Below are 19995 nucleotides of genomic sequence, written 5' to 3' on the forward strand. Positions count from 1 at the left end.
GAAGACTGCTTCTTTGTCCAAGAAGGAAGACCTGTTTACATTCATCCCAGATTCCAGGGGCCAGTTTGCTTACGTCATGTGTGAGCTTCAGGGACATTAGTTTCTGAGGACTCCCTGCAACTGTCCAGCTGAACCACTTCAACTGGACCTACCTGAGCCCCGCTAATCTCTGCTGTAGTGAGTCCCTGATTCCCTAAGAGGTGCCTCCCTAGATCCTGAACCCTTAGTTGGCATCAGACTGTGCTCCTGTGCAAGAAAAGGTGAAAAGCCTGACGTTTGGGTTCCCCATGAATGCAAACATTCCTTTTTGCTCCAAGACTTTGCTTCTTGTGCCGACTGCCAAAGCAAAGCTCTAAGAGACCTGCTCTTCCTATCGGCAGTGACTGCCAGTGCCTACTGGAAACAGGAGAGACACCCCACACTACTGAAACACCAGCCCACGGTGACTTAAAAGAGGAAGCAATGACTATCCGCTAGGCCCATCTGGGCCCTCGGGCTACAGCACCAACAGCACACAACATCTGGCCTGCTCTTTGTGCTACAGCAACGATCATCCATAACTTTCTGCCTGCTCCTCACTGCCTCCTCCACCATGAAGAGCTCTTCTTTCTGGATTTTGAAGATAACTTTTCACTTGGACTAACTTGATCTCTTTATCTGACATCCACTCCACTCCATTACAGTAAGCCTCAACTTGTGACTTTCCCTCTGTCTAGTGAGACCAGATGAACATGAGTGAAGCCTGTGCTTTAAGTTTCTACTTATTGGATTTATTTTGTTATGGTATCATTTTATTAAAGTTTACTCTAGTTTTCTGAATTGGTTTGATATTTTTCTTGTGTTGTAATTTCACTTTATTACTGTTTGTGTATTGCATAAGCACTTTCTTTACACATTGACTATAAGTTAAGCCTGACTGCTTTTGCGCCAAGTTATCAGAGAGTTCAACCCAGGTTAATTTAGTGACTTTTGTGGTTCATCCTGACACAAATTGTGGTTTTTGCCTCAGTGGGGCTTCCACCCCCTCAATCAGTTACCCAATATTTTACTATATTGATCTGTTCTTACATCCCAAAAAATTATTTAGTTTTGTATATCTTTGTACATTAATAATGTTTGCACAGGTTAGACGTGATATATATGATTTACTTCATCTAGGGCCAGATGTAGGTAATCTCAATTTACCTATTCTTAAATACCGAATTTTACCGATTCGGTATTTAAGAATAGGTAAATGGGATGTAGAAAATTTTTCGGTAAAAATTACCGAATCGGTAAGATTCGGTAATTAAGAAACGGTATTTACCGATTCGGTATTTACCGAATCGGTAAATACCTAATCAGTAATTCCCATTCATTCCTATGGGCCTGGAGGCCCATAGGAATGAATGGGAATTACTGATTCGGTAAATACTGAATCAGTAAGTACCGAATCAGTAAATACCGAATCGGTAATAGAGGGAACCCTTTCAAGGGTGGCAGGGTGTCACATTGACACCCTGTTGCACCCCTGAATAGTCCATAGGTGCACATGTGGCAGACATACATGCCCTAAGGGCATGTATGTCTGCCACATGGCACTGAATAAAAAGTAAAAAATGGCTTTTTAAAAGGAATTCGTAACTTACCACCAACTATTAGTTGGTGGTAAATAACAAATCCTTAAATGTAAGAAGCACTCACTTGAGTGATCCCTACATTTCAGGATTCTGTAATTTACTGAATCGATATTTTAAGAATTATGGGCTGGATCGTTCACAATACTGGTAATATGTCCAGGTATCTCACTGTTTAATAAGATGTTTGGGGAAGCACATCATAGAGCTATCGAAATCCCCCATTAGACAATACTTACATTTATTGAAGGTTCATAGAGGGACTGTTTTGGGTTGGAAGCAGTTTTGATTGAAAACATTGCAGTGAGAAACTCAACCAAACTAAGACATTGATGGGAGGAGAGCCTGACAACACAGTTCCTAGATGAAAAATAGGATGAGTTTATGATAAAACATGACAGAAACATGTGAGAAGCATGACTGAAATTTAACTACTTCAAAGTTCTCAACCAGTAACACTGGTCACCAGTTAAGCTAAAGCAAGGAGAACGGTGTCAGGAATCGCACTGCTAGAGGTGTGATCCACTGGATTGTCATATAGTTCTTATTCGGCGGAAATACGTGACCCTGACAATATACAGGGCCTTAAAGTGGAAAGCATTAAAATGGCATTGGTTCTAGGAACACTTAATAACATTACTTTAAAGAATTAACAGTCAAATCCACACTTCTTCATGAGTTATCTAATCTCACAATGTTGCTTTTCCATGCCTAAAAATATGAGTAACTGGCACCCTAGCCAGTGTTTGAATGGAGTTATTCCAAACCAAAAATATGAAAAACACTATTTTAATTGTACTTTTCATTTTTGAAATAGAAACAGCTACAGTCTGTACAGTGAAAATTTCTTTTTGGGGGAGTCACCATAGCAACATGCCAACCTTAAGTTCTTACATGTTCATCTTATAACTATTAGGCACCCTAGCTAGTATTCTACTGAGGCGTGGCTTACTTAATTTTTAAAACATAGGTTTCATCCCGCCAAAAAGGGTTATTTCAAAAGGGTTTTCTGAAGGTCTAAAAACTGAAACATTCAGACTACTGTTTGAGGCCTGAAACCATGATTCCCTAGCCAGTCAAGTGGATGGCACAATATGTGCTTAGTCCACAAATGACACGTAACTTCCATGCCATTGGTGTATTTTCTTGCACCATATACTATGGCCAAACTGGACATTACAATATACCATTTGGGAATCACCCTGGTTTAGGGGTCAGAGCACACACACTCTGGAGTGGTCAGCTGTTTAAAAATCAATGATCCCAATCAGCAAAAAATTGGGATGTCCCTGCAAAAAGAGGCATTTTCAAACAGTCAGTAGAACAGATGGAAATGAAGTCTTCAATCACAGTTTTAAGAGAAATGCTCCAGTTAGAAATGCATGGTAATTCTTGTACGCAACTGAAAAACAATAATGCAGACCACGCAAAAGCCCCTCTTCATATGGAAATATTTCAAGCATTATTAGTATACAAGAAGATTTTGGTTGGTCAAATTTATATTAATATGTGATGTATATGAATTTTAAGTTATATGTATAGATTGCTTGATACTTTAATTAATTACATTAATTTGTTTTATTGGCTATTAATTTCCATTGTTTTACGCAATGCAGCATTTGCATTTTGTCTTATAATTCCTAGTTCTCATTGACTTTTGGAACTAGAAGTCATTGGAAAGGTGGTATAAGTTTGAGAAGTAAAAACTGATTTTTGTTTAATTTGAAAGTAAATATTTCTTAGTCAAACAACACAAGGTTTATTATTTGTACTGTATTTTATAGGAGCATGCATTTTAAATAACTCTTAAATTGATTCTTGATGTCAGAGTGTGACTACTGCAAACATTCAGGATGAAACAGTCTGTCACCAGAGTTTGAACATGTTTGTGAAAGCAGTTGAATCATTGTTTTGCCAATGATTTTGGTGCCTAGAAAAAGAAGTCTAGCTTTGTATTAATTTGTTCTTATTGTGTAATCCCGTAGAGTAGAACGTATGCATCAGCTTTAACAATTTTATTCTGTTTTTAACAGGAGGGGTTCAAAATGGGACTGACTGTTGAAGGAACAATATTTGGGCTGGATCCTCTAGACAGCAGGTGTTGATGCCAAGAACAAAAGCGGAAGTTCTCAAACACGATTTTTGTATTCATAATCAGTGTTACTTGTATTATATATGTGCCAACAATACTTTTTTTGATAGTTTGAAACCTCACTATATGTTTACCTGTAATAAACTCAGAAATAAATGTATCATGTGATAATGAGAGAAGACAACGATGACAAGAAGTGACATTCTGTATGACTGATCAACGATTTTCTTCACTTTATGATTGCCTGCATGATTTACACAAATTATTTTATTCAACCGGAGACTTCAAATAGATGTTACAGCCTAATGTGATGTTCAAAAGTAAGTTATAGATTCAGTTTCAGGTGGAGTACGTCAGCATTCCTAACTCAATTAATGAGTGTTCAACTGCTGTGACTTATGTGATTCAGAAATGACCTGCTATGTTTTTTTTATTGGCAAACATAAAATCAAACGAGGAATTTGATTTGAATACCAATATGCACTTTAGCTCTAGCCAACAGAAAGGGGTGAAATATTAAGTAACTCTTTATATTTCAATGTGGTTTTAAAGTTGGATTCTATTGCAATTAATTTCAGTTTGGATTAAGCACTTCATCCCACAGAAATGACGTTTTGTGAGATAGTTAATTTAAAAGTAATAATAATGCCTCATCTACTTCACTAGAGTAATTAGAAATGTAAAGTCCTTATAGGAGTGGGTTTTACCTTCCTTACTGAGTATTAATAGCATGAAATTAACGTTTCCTTTTTGTATTTCATTAGGAAACATGTTGCAGAATAATTAATATCAAGGCAATATATTGAGAGCTAGCAGGCTCCTTATAAATAAATAAATAAATCCTATATTTCTTTGAGACTAGACAATGAATAAATGCTTGCACATCCAAACTGAAAGTCCTTTATTTCTTTGAGACCAAACATAAATATAGTAGGCATCCTATCTGACACAAGAAACCCTCACTAGAACACATAACTAATGAGAAGAAGACATCTGCATGCCCAAGTAAATTAGCTGCTAGAAATAAACTTGAATTAGCCAAAGCGATGCCGCTAGCAGGGGATCATTTAGGGATTAATTATGACTTTGATGATGCCGCGCCTGATCGGCACCGCAAATGCTGCGGTCAGATGGCCGTCAGATTACATATGTATATCGTGTCTGGTGGGCTTTTGTTTTGACATCCTCATAGCGGTGCCCTGAAAATTGGCACCTCAATGGGAACACCAAAAACTGTGGACAAACAGAATTCAAATGGTAGCTAGCACACAACGCAGTTGTAGAAAAGTTTTTTGTTTGTGATATTATTGCAAAGTATTTTAATGTTTGTATGGGTGCTCCTGGGGCGACGTTTCCGTCCTGCTATAACGTCATGAAACATTATTCTAGAATTGTGCTTCCAAATGCCTTTATAGTATTCCAACTTAGAATCTCTAGTGTAAATTACATCATCAAACTCCTTTATTTTGTTTCTCCATTCCTTTACCTCGAAATGCATTGGAGTATAGTATGCATCAAGAAGCATTTTGAGAATGCAATAAATAAAGAAGTTTGAGTTTTGAAATGAAATGAATTTCAACAGAACAATATAAATAAAAAATTCCCGGTGTTTGATGATTTAATTTACACAAGAGATTCAAAGTTGAAATACTAAAATGGTGTGCCCACAGGGGGATTCAACCAATGCATTTGGAAGCACAATTCTAGATTAACACCAAAAACTGGGGCATATTATCAAGCGGCAGTGATAATTATCACTGGCCGTGCCTAGCGCAAGTTTCCCTATCAGCAGCTATCTCTGGAATTCATCGCCAAGCTTAGCGCAGTGGCGATGAAAATTCCAGTGATAGCAGGGAAATATCCCAACATCACTGAAAAACCAGCGATGTTCCCTGCTAAACAGCGATGACCTTGCTGATACGAGCCTGTGGTCGTAACCCTACATTCCACCTCCCATGCAAAGTATGCCTAACACTGGATTTTAGCAGAGGTTACTAGCCAGCGTTAATGGCCGGTTAACGTGATTTTGTTTATCGGTACACCGGCCGGGGCATTGTTGTAAATATTGCGAATGCAGCTTTGCGATATTTCCCCATGTTGTCTATTGAGGCACACCTACTTTGCATCTCATTAACAATGCGATGCAAAGCATGTGCTAAATCACAGAAACACGCGCTAGCATGTCCTTGCTAATATTGCGATAAAATTATTGCCGCTTTTCAACCTGATAACAGATACTAAAGCGGCGATAATTTTATCGCGGCCCCTTGATAATATGCCCCACAGTTCCTACACGGCATGGATTGAAAAGTTTATGCTGTGCAGAGAATGGTGTGCATGCACAAAGGTGGACAAATGTTGTGCCCCCCTGTGTGCATCCACATGCGGATGAGGCACAGGTGGACCTCCAGGGCCCCCTTTGTGTCCTCTCCACCACAGTGTTCATGGAGTTAGAACCTCAGTGACACCACCGGCAGAGAGGAAACTCGTAGTATGCTTTGCAGGACCGCTGCTGTCCCCAAAAGCATATTGCAGCCTCATGACCGCAACACCACCAGGTAATGGCGTTTCCCTTGCGGCTGCAGTGGGGCTGTGGCAGTCCAACTGCCCAAATCATAATAGGGCGGTTGGGAGACCGCCACCGCCGCGTGCCCATGAGTCTGGCAGTTCGTGGACCACCATACTTTTAATCAGGCCCATAGATGTTGTGTAATTGTGTGAAACTTTATCATGAAATTTCCAATGATATTTTAAACAATTGAAGGAGGAAATGGCCACAAACACAGCATTTGCTGTAGATAAAACATGCAGTTTTTTAGCAAAGCAATGAGCATTTTGCTAAACACAATTGCAGGTGTATATCTTGCAATAGAATTGCTCTACTAATATGGGAATGTTTCACCAGAAGCATAATATTTCCATGTGGTTGACTGTAAAGGAGTCATTGCCCATAATATAAAATATGTTAGGAAGAATTGGGAGTGCTAGATGTTCCTCTCTTAATTAATAGGTAATAATTGCCAATTACGTTTTCACTTTTTAATATTGTGGCGAATACTTTAGCTCAAAAATAAAAGGAGTAAACAAATTGTTGCCATATAACAGAAATATTAAAAGTCCATATTGACTTAGAAATTCAGTTTGCATCTTGAACTCAGTCAGCAGTGATGAGAGACTCAGGTACCTACAATATGAGAGAGTGTCATCAAAATTAAAGGTTGCTTTCTCCTGGTCTGGTGGGGGGTGCGTTGGCGGTCCCAGGTGGCTAGCTTTAGAAAGGCACCACAATCCCAACACAAAAGGAAGTTCCTTCAAGGAATGGACTGTTAAGTCGATGCTGTGTAGGAACTGGAGTGTATGCATGCAGGGGGCACACCATGTGCCCCCCTGCATGCATCCCCATGGTCCTGAGGTTTCCTCATTGCTACACTTTTCATGGTGGGCTCAACACTAAGAAAACTGTGGGGGTGAGGAAACTTAAGATATCTTGGTGGTTTCACAATGACACCGCCATCATATTGCGGGCCTCAGGCCACTGAAGGACCACCAGGTATCGCAGATTCCTGGTGGTAGCAGCGGTCCAATAGCCAAACGCAAAATAGGGTGGTCGGACCGCCGGTGAGGCGGTACCCGCACTGCCATGGTCCATCAGACCACCAAACTCATAACCAGGCCCTTAATGTTTCCCAAAAATGAAAAAGGAAAACATTATCTACATTGTTAAATTGGTTGAGTACTTCTCCCCTTACTCAAAACATCTACACACTTTTCTTGAGAAGTTGCAAAATATACCAAGGTATATAAGAGAAGCCAAAAGGGAAGGGTAACAATCACTTTTTCTTCTTTAAGTAATATGGATGATGTACATATGTAAATTGACATGGTGAGATATGCACCATTTTAGTGTGACATGAATATCAAGATACTGGGGAAAATGCTGTCTCTCAGGTGATGCATGTAATTTACCAAGAAATGTCAACACGTAACCCAATCGTTTTCTCCTGCTTTTTGTCATTGAAATTATCAGATTTATACAGCATTAATTATGGTGCTTTGCAATACATTTGCCTCCCAGGCAGCCAGACCTGAACGGCTCGTCTCAGCACTTGTCTGTGCCTAGGGTAAACAGCAATAAACTGAGAAAAAAAGAATTTGCTCAGAGATTAGAAGAAAGTATATTAAGTGCAGCAAGGACATAATGAAAGTTGCCTTAAAATAATATTAAAAAATAATAATAATAATGATTAATACTATAGCATGCTTAACATGGCTTCACAAAATAATATACTTATAATTGTTAGGAACATCCTGTACAAAATGCCCAGATCAAGTCAGTAGGCTGGCATTGATTACTATTGTTTGCCTCGCAAACTTATTCTATAAAAGTGAAACAAGAGCATAAGGCTCAAAGGAAAAGTCAACATACCTCTCCCTGGATGGCATAACAGTGATGCAAATGTTATACTGCCATATTGTACAGATGCTCACTGGCCTTAACAGGTTGAAAAGTTATGAGAACATATCATGGTATGTCGGTATCTGCTATTAATTTGCATAAATACATAGGCAAGGTATTATCCTATTCACAGACTGGTCTGGGTCCTGATTGGCAGACAGAAGGACTTCTTTTCACTAAGGCAACATTGTGTAAATCTGTTACTTGTTATATGCGCCACGGTAACAATTATTATGCTACTACAAATAATCAGTAAAGAAGGTAAAACCCAAAAGACGTAATTTTGATGCCGTAAAATCCGTACCCTAGGTAATATTGATTTTCATTTTTTATTGGTTTGAGGCATGATAAGAACTCGAGGCTGGTACTTTGAAATGTGTAGGGCTAGGACTAAGATACTGATCAGGGCATGAATATGGAAACATACAAACCTACAGAAGCATTATAAATATAATATCACATTTCCAGGCATATATTTGATCCAAGGCAAGGTCTAACCTGAGTAGTCAAGACTTTAAGAATTGCTGAATGTCACATGCATAGACACATGTGTGCTGTTGCATCACTGCCGATTAACACAGTCCATGAATCCTTTGTAGTGCCCCCTGATCATTGGGGAATCCCAGCACATCATTAGTTATGTTACATCATGCAGAACGGTTTAACACATATGTTCCAGGAGTTCATGCTGACGATAAAAGAAATGCCCTGAGACACAGAAATTTCATTTCGAAAGAAGATAACATACACTGATAGAAGGGAGACCCTGAAAATATCACTTCAAATATATTTTCTACATATGTGAACCCTATCTTTAACTGACTACCAATAAATAATACACATATACATCTTATGTGCCAACAATCCTTTTGAATGTGAAAGAGTACAATGTCTACAGGTACATGTTTAAAGAAGGATTCTGTATAGTTGTATTGCTGGTTGACTGATGAATTTGACATATTGTACTGGACATTTTATTGGTTTGCATGGAATATGCTCATTAGTATTGAACTTGAGTATGTGTCTGCATTTTATGTCACTTGTGCCTTTAGGAGTTTTGAGATGCAGACTGAACAGAGGCTGCTGTGTCATACTCTTAGGCAGTGAAGGCAGAACCTCTGTTTTAGGCTGGTGACCGCACCCTGGTTGACCTGTCATGGCAACTGCTTGACCTCAGGACTCTACAAATGAGTGACTGGAGGAAGACCAGTTGTGGAATTACGGTTTGAGGCTCACTCATATTCACCTCATGTTATTTACTTATTGCTATTTACAGACACCATTTGCAGGTCCTTAACATGCATGCCTTGAACTAAATCAGATTTGGTTCCTAGCACTGCCAGAAAATGTAGACATTGGACCTTATTATGAGTTAGCAGTGTGGGAGCAGGACCACCCCGCACCACCAAACCCATGTAGGAACCGCCTGCCAGCGTTTTCTCCTGTATGGCAGACAGTTCTTTGTTATTCTTAGGGCGGTGCCTTTAAAATAAGCACCACAATGGGAACGTCAAAGGCAGTACCTGCACAGCATGGACTGCTACAGCCCATGCCATGCAGGTACTTATGTGCATGCACACAGGGGGCACACAGGGAACCACACTTTAAGTGTGGCCGTGTGGAAATTCGTAATATGCTTGGTGGGTCTGCAGCAGCATCGCCAAGAATATTGCAGCCTCAGGGCCACCGAGAAACCATCAGAAAACAGCAATTGCATCACTGGTCGTGGTCCCAGGGCAGCTCAACCCCCCCATGTCATAAAAGGGCGGTCGGGAGATTGCTACCGTAAGTCTGGCGCTCCGTGGACCGCCAGACTCATAATAAGGCCCATTGTGTTTTGCAAGTGTTTATTCACCTACTCAATAATATTATAATGCTTACTTCATAAACTGCTCAATACTGGTCATTACTACAGTTCTCTATCATAAAGCACTTGTTAGGAATGTTGGAAAATGCAACTAGTACAAGAAAGTGATGTAAAGGGTTTCCAACCTGATCTGCAAATGCTCACCTTACATGTTTCTAATGATCTCCAAATATTGTCTAGAACAATATTAGTTGCATGGAATTTAGGAGCCAAAAATCTCATGTAATTCTGGGAGCTCTCATGTATATCTGATAGATAAAAGTGTGTCATTGTAATATTTCAAAAATATTTTTAAATATCTTTCCAACACTATTATTTTAAAGCTCTATCCTAAATCTTCATTGAGTGACTTGAACCACTTAAGTGTTTATGGAAAAGCACCAAGTAACTTAAATATAGTACTGCAAATGTGAACATTTGCATGAGATGGTATTACAAATTGTATTTTTTAATACATTTCATGTTACTGATTTAGTTCACCATTATATTTAAACGTTTATTGGTACTTTTTCTTACATTGTTTATCTGAAGTTTGCATTAATCTTTGAAAAAATCAAGCTAGATTTACAATCATGCAAACTACACTTGATTTTTCAGTTATTAAGTAAGTAACTATCCGATAACATGCTTGTGGAATCTTAATATTTTAGAATGTTTACAAAATGTACATTTATGCAATATCACAGCACGTCATGCATACCGTGTTAAAGTTCCATTTAAAGCACTGAATGTTTGTCTTATCATTATTTCATCAGTATTTACTTGCATAATTACAAAAGACTGGAATGAAGTTCAAAGACTAAGGTCCATTATTTGTCATATAGTATTTCGGAATTTGTATAATGTGTATGTTTCTGTAGCCATGTAAGTGGCTTTTTTTTAAAGAAATAGAATTTGTATTTTTATTGTACTTCACAGTTTTCACGAATGGACATATATTAAATAGCCATTTGTAATCAATAGTTAAATAATGTTTAAAGCTTTTGCACATTTCAAGTATTGTTTTCTTTCTTAAGGCTTATGGTGACTGACTCTGAGATTATCAAATGTAATAATGTTGGTATAAATTGTGATGCAGGCATCATATAATTCAGATGCTTTTATTACCTTGCACTTTGAGGCCATCCATTTCTCTAACAGATCCCATGACCAGAATGCAATGCCACACTCGTATAAGGCTTTATGATAAAAGGATAGTTCTTCCTTGCTTCTTTACGCAACACAATCAGCACATTCTATGCAGTATTATTTTGTCATTTAAGCACACCTTAATGTTGTCTTGCCAAAGGTTTGTCTAATTATTACAAATTTAGGATATAAATCGAGCAATCAAGGGACCCATTATCCTTTTAGCTACGGTCTGCGAGAAGTAACACCACGTTTCGTACCATTTTAAATATATTTAATCTATATGAGCTAGAAACAATTTTTTGTTGTTGTTGAAATCTGCAAATGATGCAGTGGATGGTTGACTAGCTTCACAAATCCATAATTAAGTGGATAAAGCCGCAGCCACAGAGTGACATAATTTCACAAACCCTGTATGTAAGGACATCTTTTGCTGGTAAAAGTTTCTTTACATACCCAACAAGACAATGATTTTCCAGTTTTTCTCTTTGTGATTTGCTCATTTTATTACCTAATAGGGCAATCCTCTGCTTTGGTGAACTACAAAGGAACATTTAGGTTCAGGGCCTCAAGCCATTTGTCTCTATAGAAGACAATCAGAATTAAATGCAATTAGATTAAATTGGAAATAAAGTTGTTCAGTAAACTTGAGGGGAACATTTTTTTATTATTGCCCTAAGTATGTACTCCAACATTATCTCAAGTAATACTCTGAAGCTAGCCAATGTTTTAACTAGTTGTATACGAATGCTGGCGGCAGTGCAATTATACTCTTCTCTAAAATGTTACAATACATGATTAGAAGGAATGTTTTCTCTTTAATCCAAAGTATTTTCCTTTGCTTAAAATAAATGTTTTTCAATTAAACAGATTTTGGATGTCGTTTCTTCTAATGTAAATTTCTACCAAACCAAACATTTGAATGCAATGGAAACCTTTTGTCCAAATATTTATTTCATTAATATTTGAAGACATTATTTGTCTAGGGCAAATGGAAACTTGCTTCTATTGAAACCACATACTGTTTGCTCACAGGTCGTTGGAAGGAAGATGCATATATGACATGGAGATGCATATTAGGTAAAATGCGAATGTGCATTTATGTTAATCAAACTAAATTCCAACAGTGGGGACAGCTCCTTTTTTATAGCGGCGGAGCGGCCCGACTGCCTTACCCAGCAGAGACAACGGTGAAAAAGAAAATGATAACAACATGATTTTATTATCATTTTCTTTTTCACGGTTGCCTCTGCTGCATAGACGAGTTGCGGGCTGGCCATCCTTCTGAGCTTCACGAGGAGATGTTGTGGGCAACTACTAAGTGCGCATAATGGTTTGGCTGACTGTTTTAGGCCAGCCGAACCATCATGCGCAGCTAGGATTTCTCTACCCAGCTGTGTTGTTCAGCCAGGTTGAGAAAATCCACAGGCTCCAAGATACGGTCTGATCAGCGAAGCAGGCCTCTCAGACCAATCCTAGCACTGCTCTCCTGCTAAGAATAGCATTCCCAGTATGAAAGCAGTGCTGGGATTGGCATCTGGGGGCCTGCGCAGTGTGCACCAGTCGGGGATCGGGAGAGAAGGAAGCCGCAGCGTCCGCAAGTCTTTATTTATTTTTTATATATTTTTTAAATATATTATTGCCCACCCCTTCACCGCCCTACCACATTGCATCGTGCTCAGCCTCCACTGTCCATCAGTTTTCAAATTTAAAGGTGTTTTATCTAGAAATGACCACTGTGCCACAGGACTCAATCCATTCCAAAATAGTTTCTTGTGATCATGCCAGGAGGAGATCAGCTGGGTAAGTATTCCACGTAAATATCACCTCTAAAATTTCATCTTACCATTATATTGTGGACAGAATAGTGTGACTTCAAAAGAATTCATAATATAATTGTTTTTATTGTATTATACTTTCATATTGTTTTCATTATGGTGATTTATTGTGCTGTTTGATTTTTCCATATTAATATTTGGTATTGTAAACAGTAAGTTGGCAAGTGCAAGCAAGAATTGGCATCCCCTATCATGATTTTCGGGCACTAGGAGGGGACTCAGTGAGATTTTATGAACGCTGGCTGTCGTAACCGTTCGCAGTGAGAAAGCTGCCACTCGAGTAGAAAATCTACTCGAGCGGCAGCAAAGAAGCAGTGCCCTCTGGCCTCATGGTGCCGTTCGTCCATCACTAAAAATAAGCGTGAGCAGCGAGATGTGCCGATTTCCGCCTGTTAATAGAACTTCGCAGAATCTTGCGAAGTTTTCATGTAACTCTGCCGAATTCTGCAGAGTGAAACTTCGCTTGCTTAGCCCGCCCCTAGTTGAAGTTTGCTAAAAAAAAATCTCTTTTCTAATACTGGTAAAACTGTTTTCATTGTAGTATCTTATTTGGCAGAAGCCAAAGATCTGTGTGACAAGATTGCTGTACTTTTAGTAAAGTGTGCTTTTCAGCACAACATGATATTGACCATGATCCCTAAACAATCAATTGATCAAAGCTGTCTACATTTTGGAGTTGTTTCCTCGTCATTGTGAAGCAATCTCTATCGGTTTTGTGAGGGTTAAAGATCAGGAATTTGGTTTTCGTTATATTTAACTCTAACCCCCTGAAGTTCCAAAATACAGTTATATTATTTCATTAGTTCTGCAATCTCATAGGCTTTTGACATTGTTCACATAATAAAATTGGAAAATAAAGTTGGAACAAGAACGCACCTTTGACAGATCCCTCTCCTGACAGGAATGTGATCTCTAAGCTCACCTTGGTATCACCAATGCGCCTGAACATAATTATCCTCAATGAAGTCTTAATATGATGTTTAGTAGTTGAGAAGGGGCACGTTTGGACCGCAGGGTAGATCAGAGCTGATGTCTGGGAACCAGGTCTAGGCTGCTCTCAAATGAACAAATCCAAGTGAAGATGATCTTTAGTAAGCTTCAGGTATTTCCAGATGATTGCGTGAAACAAAAGATTTGATTAGTTGTGCTAACTTTCTAGAAGAATTCTGCTTGAAGGGAGAAAGTATCTGAATGTCAGCCATCCAGTCCTGTATTTTATCTGTTATTTTGTGGCAGAAGACTTTGTACCACATTGTTGATAAGGCTAATAGGGCATTAGTACCCTATTATTCATCGCTTTTACCTCCCTGACAATGGGGATAAAATCTGCTGCAAAACAGGAATTGTGGAGGGTTTCTGCGACCATAATCCTAATGGACAATATTCTGATATAATGACCCTAACTGTGATCTTAGAGCTATACAAGTTACCAGGTACCTTGTCCGGTCGTGCTTCTTCCTGTGTTTTAAAGATTCCATGGCTTTTATTGTTTCTTCCAGGGTGAAGCTAATAGAGACTGTAGGTCATATTTATTGGACATGTTATGCACCGCAGGGCATGCAGCAAATCACCTTGTTGTGCTGCACTGCCTGACAGGGAAAGGGCAGGAATGCGACAAGGAGATATAAAGACATTTTTCCTCGTTTCACCTCTCCTGGGAATGCACATCTTTTTGGGTGAACTCCAAGGTTTAACAGTTCTGGTAAATCTGGAAAAGCATAAAAAAACATGGGAGTTTTGTGGGAACTATGTTAACAACTAGAGAGTGTGGAATAATTCACTCTTCGTCCCCCTAACGAAACTACTACAAAACAACAAAAGTACGGGAAGCTAAAGGACAGCACGAGGAAAAACCTCTTTCTTTAAAAGAACCCTCACTCACCAACCTAGTTGGTGACAGGCTTCATCATTAGGTTCCCACCAGAGGGAACGAATGCCCCCCTGGTGTTTCTACAATGCCTGAGTTACAGCGGAGCCGGTATTTTGTTGGGGATGGTGTCAGTGTCACGGTAGTGCAGAATAAAAGATAACTGGTTTTATCCCAAAACAAACTTTAATGGTGGAAAACCAGTGATTGTTCAGGACAAGTGAGACAGACGTGAGCTGACTGGTTAAAATAACCAGGATCGTCCGTTTTACTAAATTATGTGAAAAGTGGTCGACATGTTTCTGTCTATGGTTGCAAATTCAGCTAAGCATTCTTCAGTACCAGAGACCCCACGACGGTATATGCATGCTAAGGCGTATCCTAACCTATGGTGGTTGTGTGTAAGGCAAAACTCATGGTTTTGCAAATGCAGCCATGTGGGATTTCCACACCTGCCTGCCTCGAGTCCGAGGCAAGCAACAGATAGATCTTACGAGGGCGAGCGTCACTTTTACATTTCTACAGGCAGCTTTACCCCTTCCCGGAACCCATGAAGTGAAGCCTTTAACGCCTCCACAGTGCAGCGGCTTTTTGGAAATCTCACAAGGCCACATTGGCAAAACCGTGAGTTTTGCCTTACACAGGGGGGTCATTCAGTCGCTCTGGTGGGAACCCAACCATGAAGCATGTCACCAACTAGGTTGGTGAGTGGGGGTTCTTTTAAAGAAAGAGTTTTTTCCTTGTGCTGTCCTTTAGCTTCCTGCACTTTTGCTCTATTGTTGTTTTGTAGTAGTTGCGTTGGAACACCCACATAATGCCCATGGAATGCCTCCGTAGCAAGTAAAGCAATGCCGTGACTTTTGCGGCGTTGCTTTACTCTAGATTTATGAAGCCTCTCAGGGCCACCCTAGCTGGCCTTGCGTGGCTTCATGAGTCTAATTTTTGAGTTGTGTCGGGGGGCTACAGGGCTCATAAATATGCCCCTTTATTCTTAGACCGATGGCCAGTTTGTGCAAAGGAGATATCTGCAGTTGTGGAAGGGGCATCCCGGAGTAAAACTAAGGGATGGTCATGACTGGTATATAATTAGGTGAAGTGTTTTTCCCAAACATGTGGTTGTAGAAAATGCTGTAGAGGGCTAGAAGACATGAGGCTACCATTAGCGATTATTTTGCCAAAAGCGAATGCATTTTTTTTTACAACTCTTTTTTATTGAGCAGTTGTTCAGTTCACAGCTGTTACGTATGAATAAAAAAGCACATACCAGAAGCCACTCGAAGGAGGCATTAACATTTCTCTTTTTTCCCATAGTGGTCGGCTTCAGTTTTGAAAGTCTGCACTTAAGAGCCCTTTGCCGATCGTGACCGAATCTATTTTGGGTTTGAAGGAGATGACTCCTTCTACACTCTGGGCTGCCCAACTCACTCAGCGTGTTGTCTGGGAACCACGTATATGCCCATCCTGTTGGTCTGCAACAGCATCTGTCCCTTGGTTTTACCATGGCTCCTTGTTCCAGTATTTTTCCATTGAGCAGGCTCTGCCACTGTCCTATCCGTCCCTGTTTTGTCGTCACCCTAATTGCCCCCCCAGGCGGGGGTCACCCGCAGTCTCCCCATTCCTCCCCAAGCACTAGGCACAGGGGTGCCTCAATGGTACAGTTCATGGTGGGCAGCCACAGGGTCTCCCAAAAGGGACCCCAAACCTGCACCTCTGCATCTTCTCAGAGCACCAGGAGATCTCAGCCATGCAAAAATGTTGGGTGGAGGGAAAAGAGGCGGGGCCCACTCCACAGTCTGTGCTCAGCCTGTCAGTCACCCAAAAAAAGTCAAGTGTCTGGTTCCCACTGCTAGGAATAACTGGGGGCGTGCTTAATTACGGTTCCCCTTTAAGTGGAATAAAACAGGTCAATCAGGAGACTCTTGTGTGTCCCACCTGCATGCTCCACCTTCATAGTTCGCCCGGAGCTTGGGATGGTGTATGCTGAGCACACTATCAAGCTGGTTCCCTGTTGAACTCGAATATCTGTATGGTGGAATTTGCTGTAAGAACATGGAGTGAAGGACTAGCCTGCATTCCATGTTCCTGAGGACTTGCCAGTGTTTCAGTGAAGTAACAGTTACTTGTGTGCTGGCTGAGGGATAGCTGCGCTCTTGTTGTAGAGAGAAACCGTGGAGGAAATAAATACTTCAAGTGACCCTGTTTGCTGTGCCTTTATTCAGGGGTGCAAGACTCTCTTGCTTCTATGGTCCATTCAGGATAATTTCCTTGCCATATTAAATAGATACATTATTAATGATTGCCTCCATGCAGAAAACCAATATTATGTAGGTTAAAACTGCCTTCATAGCTAGGTCGAGAACATTGAGGTAGCATGTTGAATTCAACAAACGGTTCATCATAGACTATGCAGAAGTCAACCTTTCCTGTTCACTTTCCCTGGAGCCTTAACTTGAGTGGATTGATAGTTCATTGGATAGGCTACTGCTTAGCAGGTTCAGGCTCGGATTTGTGAGGTATCTCAGCTTTCCCCTTTGCCAATTGGATTCCCCATGAGTCTTGTTATGTTCATGATCCGCCGTTGCCCTGTGCACAGCTGGCACCTCTCAGCCTGGGAACGGCTGCATATATCACTTTTTAATTGAACATTATGACCCGGTGGCCCTCACAGTGGTTTTAAGTTTCAAGTGCGCTGTGTGTTTCCTCCAGGTGACATGAAGCAGGCTGTTCCCCTCGGTCGGACGAGGCAGCTAAACGTGGGCATTGAGCGACTCTTCACTTCACCACCAGGCCAGCCTTCAGCGACGTGAGCCCACATGTACTGGGCTTTTTTTAAATTCGCTTAATCTTTCTGTGACTGGAAGGATTCAGAGTCGCAGTTCAGAGTACACATATTCAATTGAATGTCGAAGAGCTCCTATCTTTGAGAGTAAAATAATGAAAAGGCATACTTTGAATAAATAGGTGTCATTTGCCGCCTCCACTCCCAGAGTGTACAGATGTTCCTTTACCTAGGGTTTGTAAACCCCTTCTTTTCAAATTTACATTGCGTCACTGTTGGCTTTGCCAATGCTGGTTTAAGTTGCATTTGGCACCATCTGGACGAGGAACCTCTCACCCGACTGTGGTCTCTTGAAAGGAATGTGCGGTTTCTCTTTGGGTGTGGCACGCTTCTTTGTTCTCCCGTACCTCATGCTCTTTCAAGCCTCCAAATCATTCAAAGGTAGCCTCTGGCTCTAGGGCTCCTCTGGTCAAAATAAAAAATGTGTGTGACTACGGGCTTTCAAAAAACTGCCAGTGCGGGCTCCAGTTCACACTGGTAAATTAGGTGGCACACTTATCAAATTGAAAAAGTGACAAAATGGCACCCATGGCAGTTTGGCCCAGAAACTAATCGAGTGCTACCTATCTGGTACCCATGCATACTAACATTCAAAGGCTTTCTTTCGCTCCTACCGGCTTGTGCTCTCAGGCTATTGCTATACCATATGTGACCAAATAGTGAAAGGGCGATTGAGGATAGGGAGGCCACACATGTGTATACTGGCTTGTTTTCTTCCATTTGTATTTTGCTCCACCATAGATCTTGTATTTTGCTATATGAACTCTTATTTCTATCATTTTTACTCTTCTACAATGATTTTTTTGCTCACACACAAACGGAAATATACAGCCCGACGCCAAAGCACTTAAACACCCAATTAAAGTAACCTGGTAAAGCATTCAAAAGGAGTACCCTCCTGTACCCCACGGATGCTAACGTAAAATTAACATCAAAGGATAGCCAATACGATTATACTTTATATTAACAAAAACAAATGCTTTGCGTTAATTTAAAAGGCCAAACTCTTTGGCTTTGCCAGTGCTTTGTCCCTTTCGCTTCAGTACATTGCTATCCTCTAGCGAGTTCACACTCCTCTAAGGGAGGGTCGAGTGTAGAGGACACTTGAACCTATGATCTCCCAAGCTTTTTTTACTCTTCAGCTGCTGACGTAGTTGAACAACACCCACCCCCCCAGAGGCATCATAGACAAAGTTTGCATGATTGTTTGTTCATTCAAGTGCTTACCCTGGAAGCCTTTGTAGTGTATGCAGTGCAGATGTAGCTGCCCCCCTACTGCCTGCCCTGCAAGGGGTGGACATTTTTCGCTCTCCATGGTGCGAACAACTGACTTGTTTTGTTTTAGATTTAGCTACAGCCCTCTTCCCCCCCTCCCCCCCATGTAGAACCGCCTTATTGTTTCTATGTGGAAATAAAGTTATTGCAGACTGCTGGGTGTTTTCCAATATTATTTTCATATTTATAGACCCAGGCAGCGAATTTAAAAACAAGCTTATTTTACTTTTGCATTTCGCTCGAGGCAATGTTTTTGTTTCAGTTACAGCTACACCGTTGTTTTCATTGCTGCTTGCTGCTTGAGCGGTGGCTTAATTTTGAGCTGTGTTTCCTATTACAAACACTGTGCAGCAACAGCTTTGCTTTCTGTGTGAGGCAATGTTTTTGTTCTTCGTCTTAGCCACAGCTTCCCCGCATTTGCCACCTCGCATTCATATTGCTCCGTGCCGCTGCATCAACTACTTAGCGTTTATCGTGAGGCTATATTTTTTTTTTCGTTTTAGCTACAGCCCCTCCCCGCCTTATTGTTACTAAGTGGAAATAAAGTAATTGCCGACTTCTGGTGGTTTGTCGTTATTATTTTCATACTTATGTTAATACCTAACTGGTATTAGGCCCTATAATGTTTCGGATGGGTATGTATTTTGCAATCTGACTTATGCATTAATAGGCCACTTTTGTAACTGTACTTTCACAAACAATAACATGATCACCTGCCTAATAATTGTTAGGTAACACAGGTTAAGGGCCGGATTAATAATGAAAATCTGCTGTGGCACAAATGTTAAAACAATCCTCCTCTGTGTCTTTGCATCAACTACTGAACAATACAAACATATCATTGCACCCTTGAGGTTTGGCTTGGTGTTAAAACCACACCCAAGTATTTCACAGGTCTTCTTCACATTGTGTGCTTTACCGGCAGGAAGAAACAAATAACTTCAAAGTAGCTGCGTAGCTTGGCGTCCGTCTTCTCGGAGCCCAAGGTAACTACTTCACAAGTTTATATGAAAATGT

General features: G+C 40.4%; 1 protein-coding gene across 5 annotated transcripts in view; it reads left to right on the forward strand.

Annotated features, from left to right (window-relative positions):
• The window catches only part of GULP1 (GULP PTB domain containing engulfment adaptor 1), a 2138858-nt gene extending 2126832 nt beyond the window's left edge, over nucleotides 1-12026 (forward strand). For all 5 annotated transcript variants that reach the window (XM_086955346.1, XM_086955349.1, XM_086955345.1 and 2 more), the window contains one exon: nucleotides 3650-12026. In XM_086955346.1, coding sequence (XP_086811472.1) covers nucleotides 3650-3721 — 72 coding nt within the window. In that variant the 3' untranslated portion in view covers nucleotides 3722-12026. The remainder of the gene's footprint in view (nucleotides 1-3649) is intronic.
• Nucleotides 12027-19995: the final 7969 nt, after the last annotated feature.

The sequence above is a fragment of the Lissotriton vulgaris genome, chromosome 2_1 (assembly GCF_964263255.1).
Source record: "Lissotriton vulgaris chromosome 2_1, aLisVul1.2, whole genome shotgun sequence".
NCBI lineage: Eukaryota > Metazoa > Chordata > Amphibia > Caudata > Salamandridae > Lissotriton > Lissotriton vulgaris.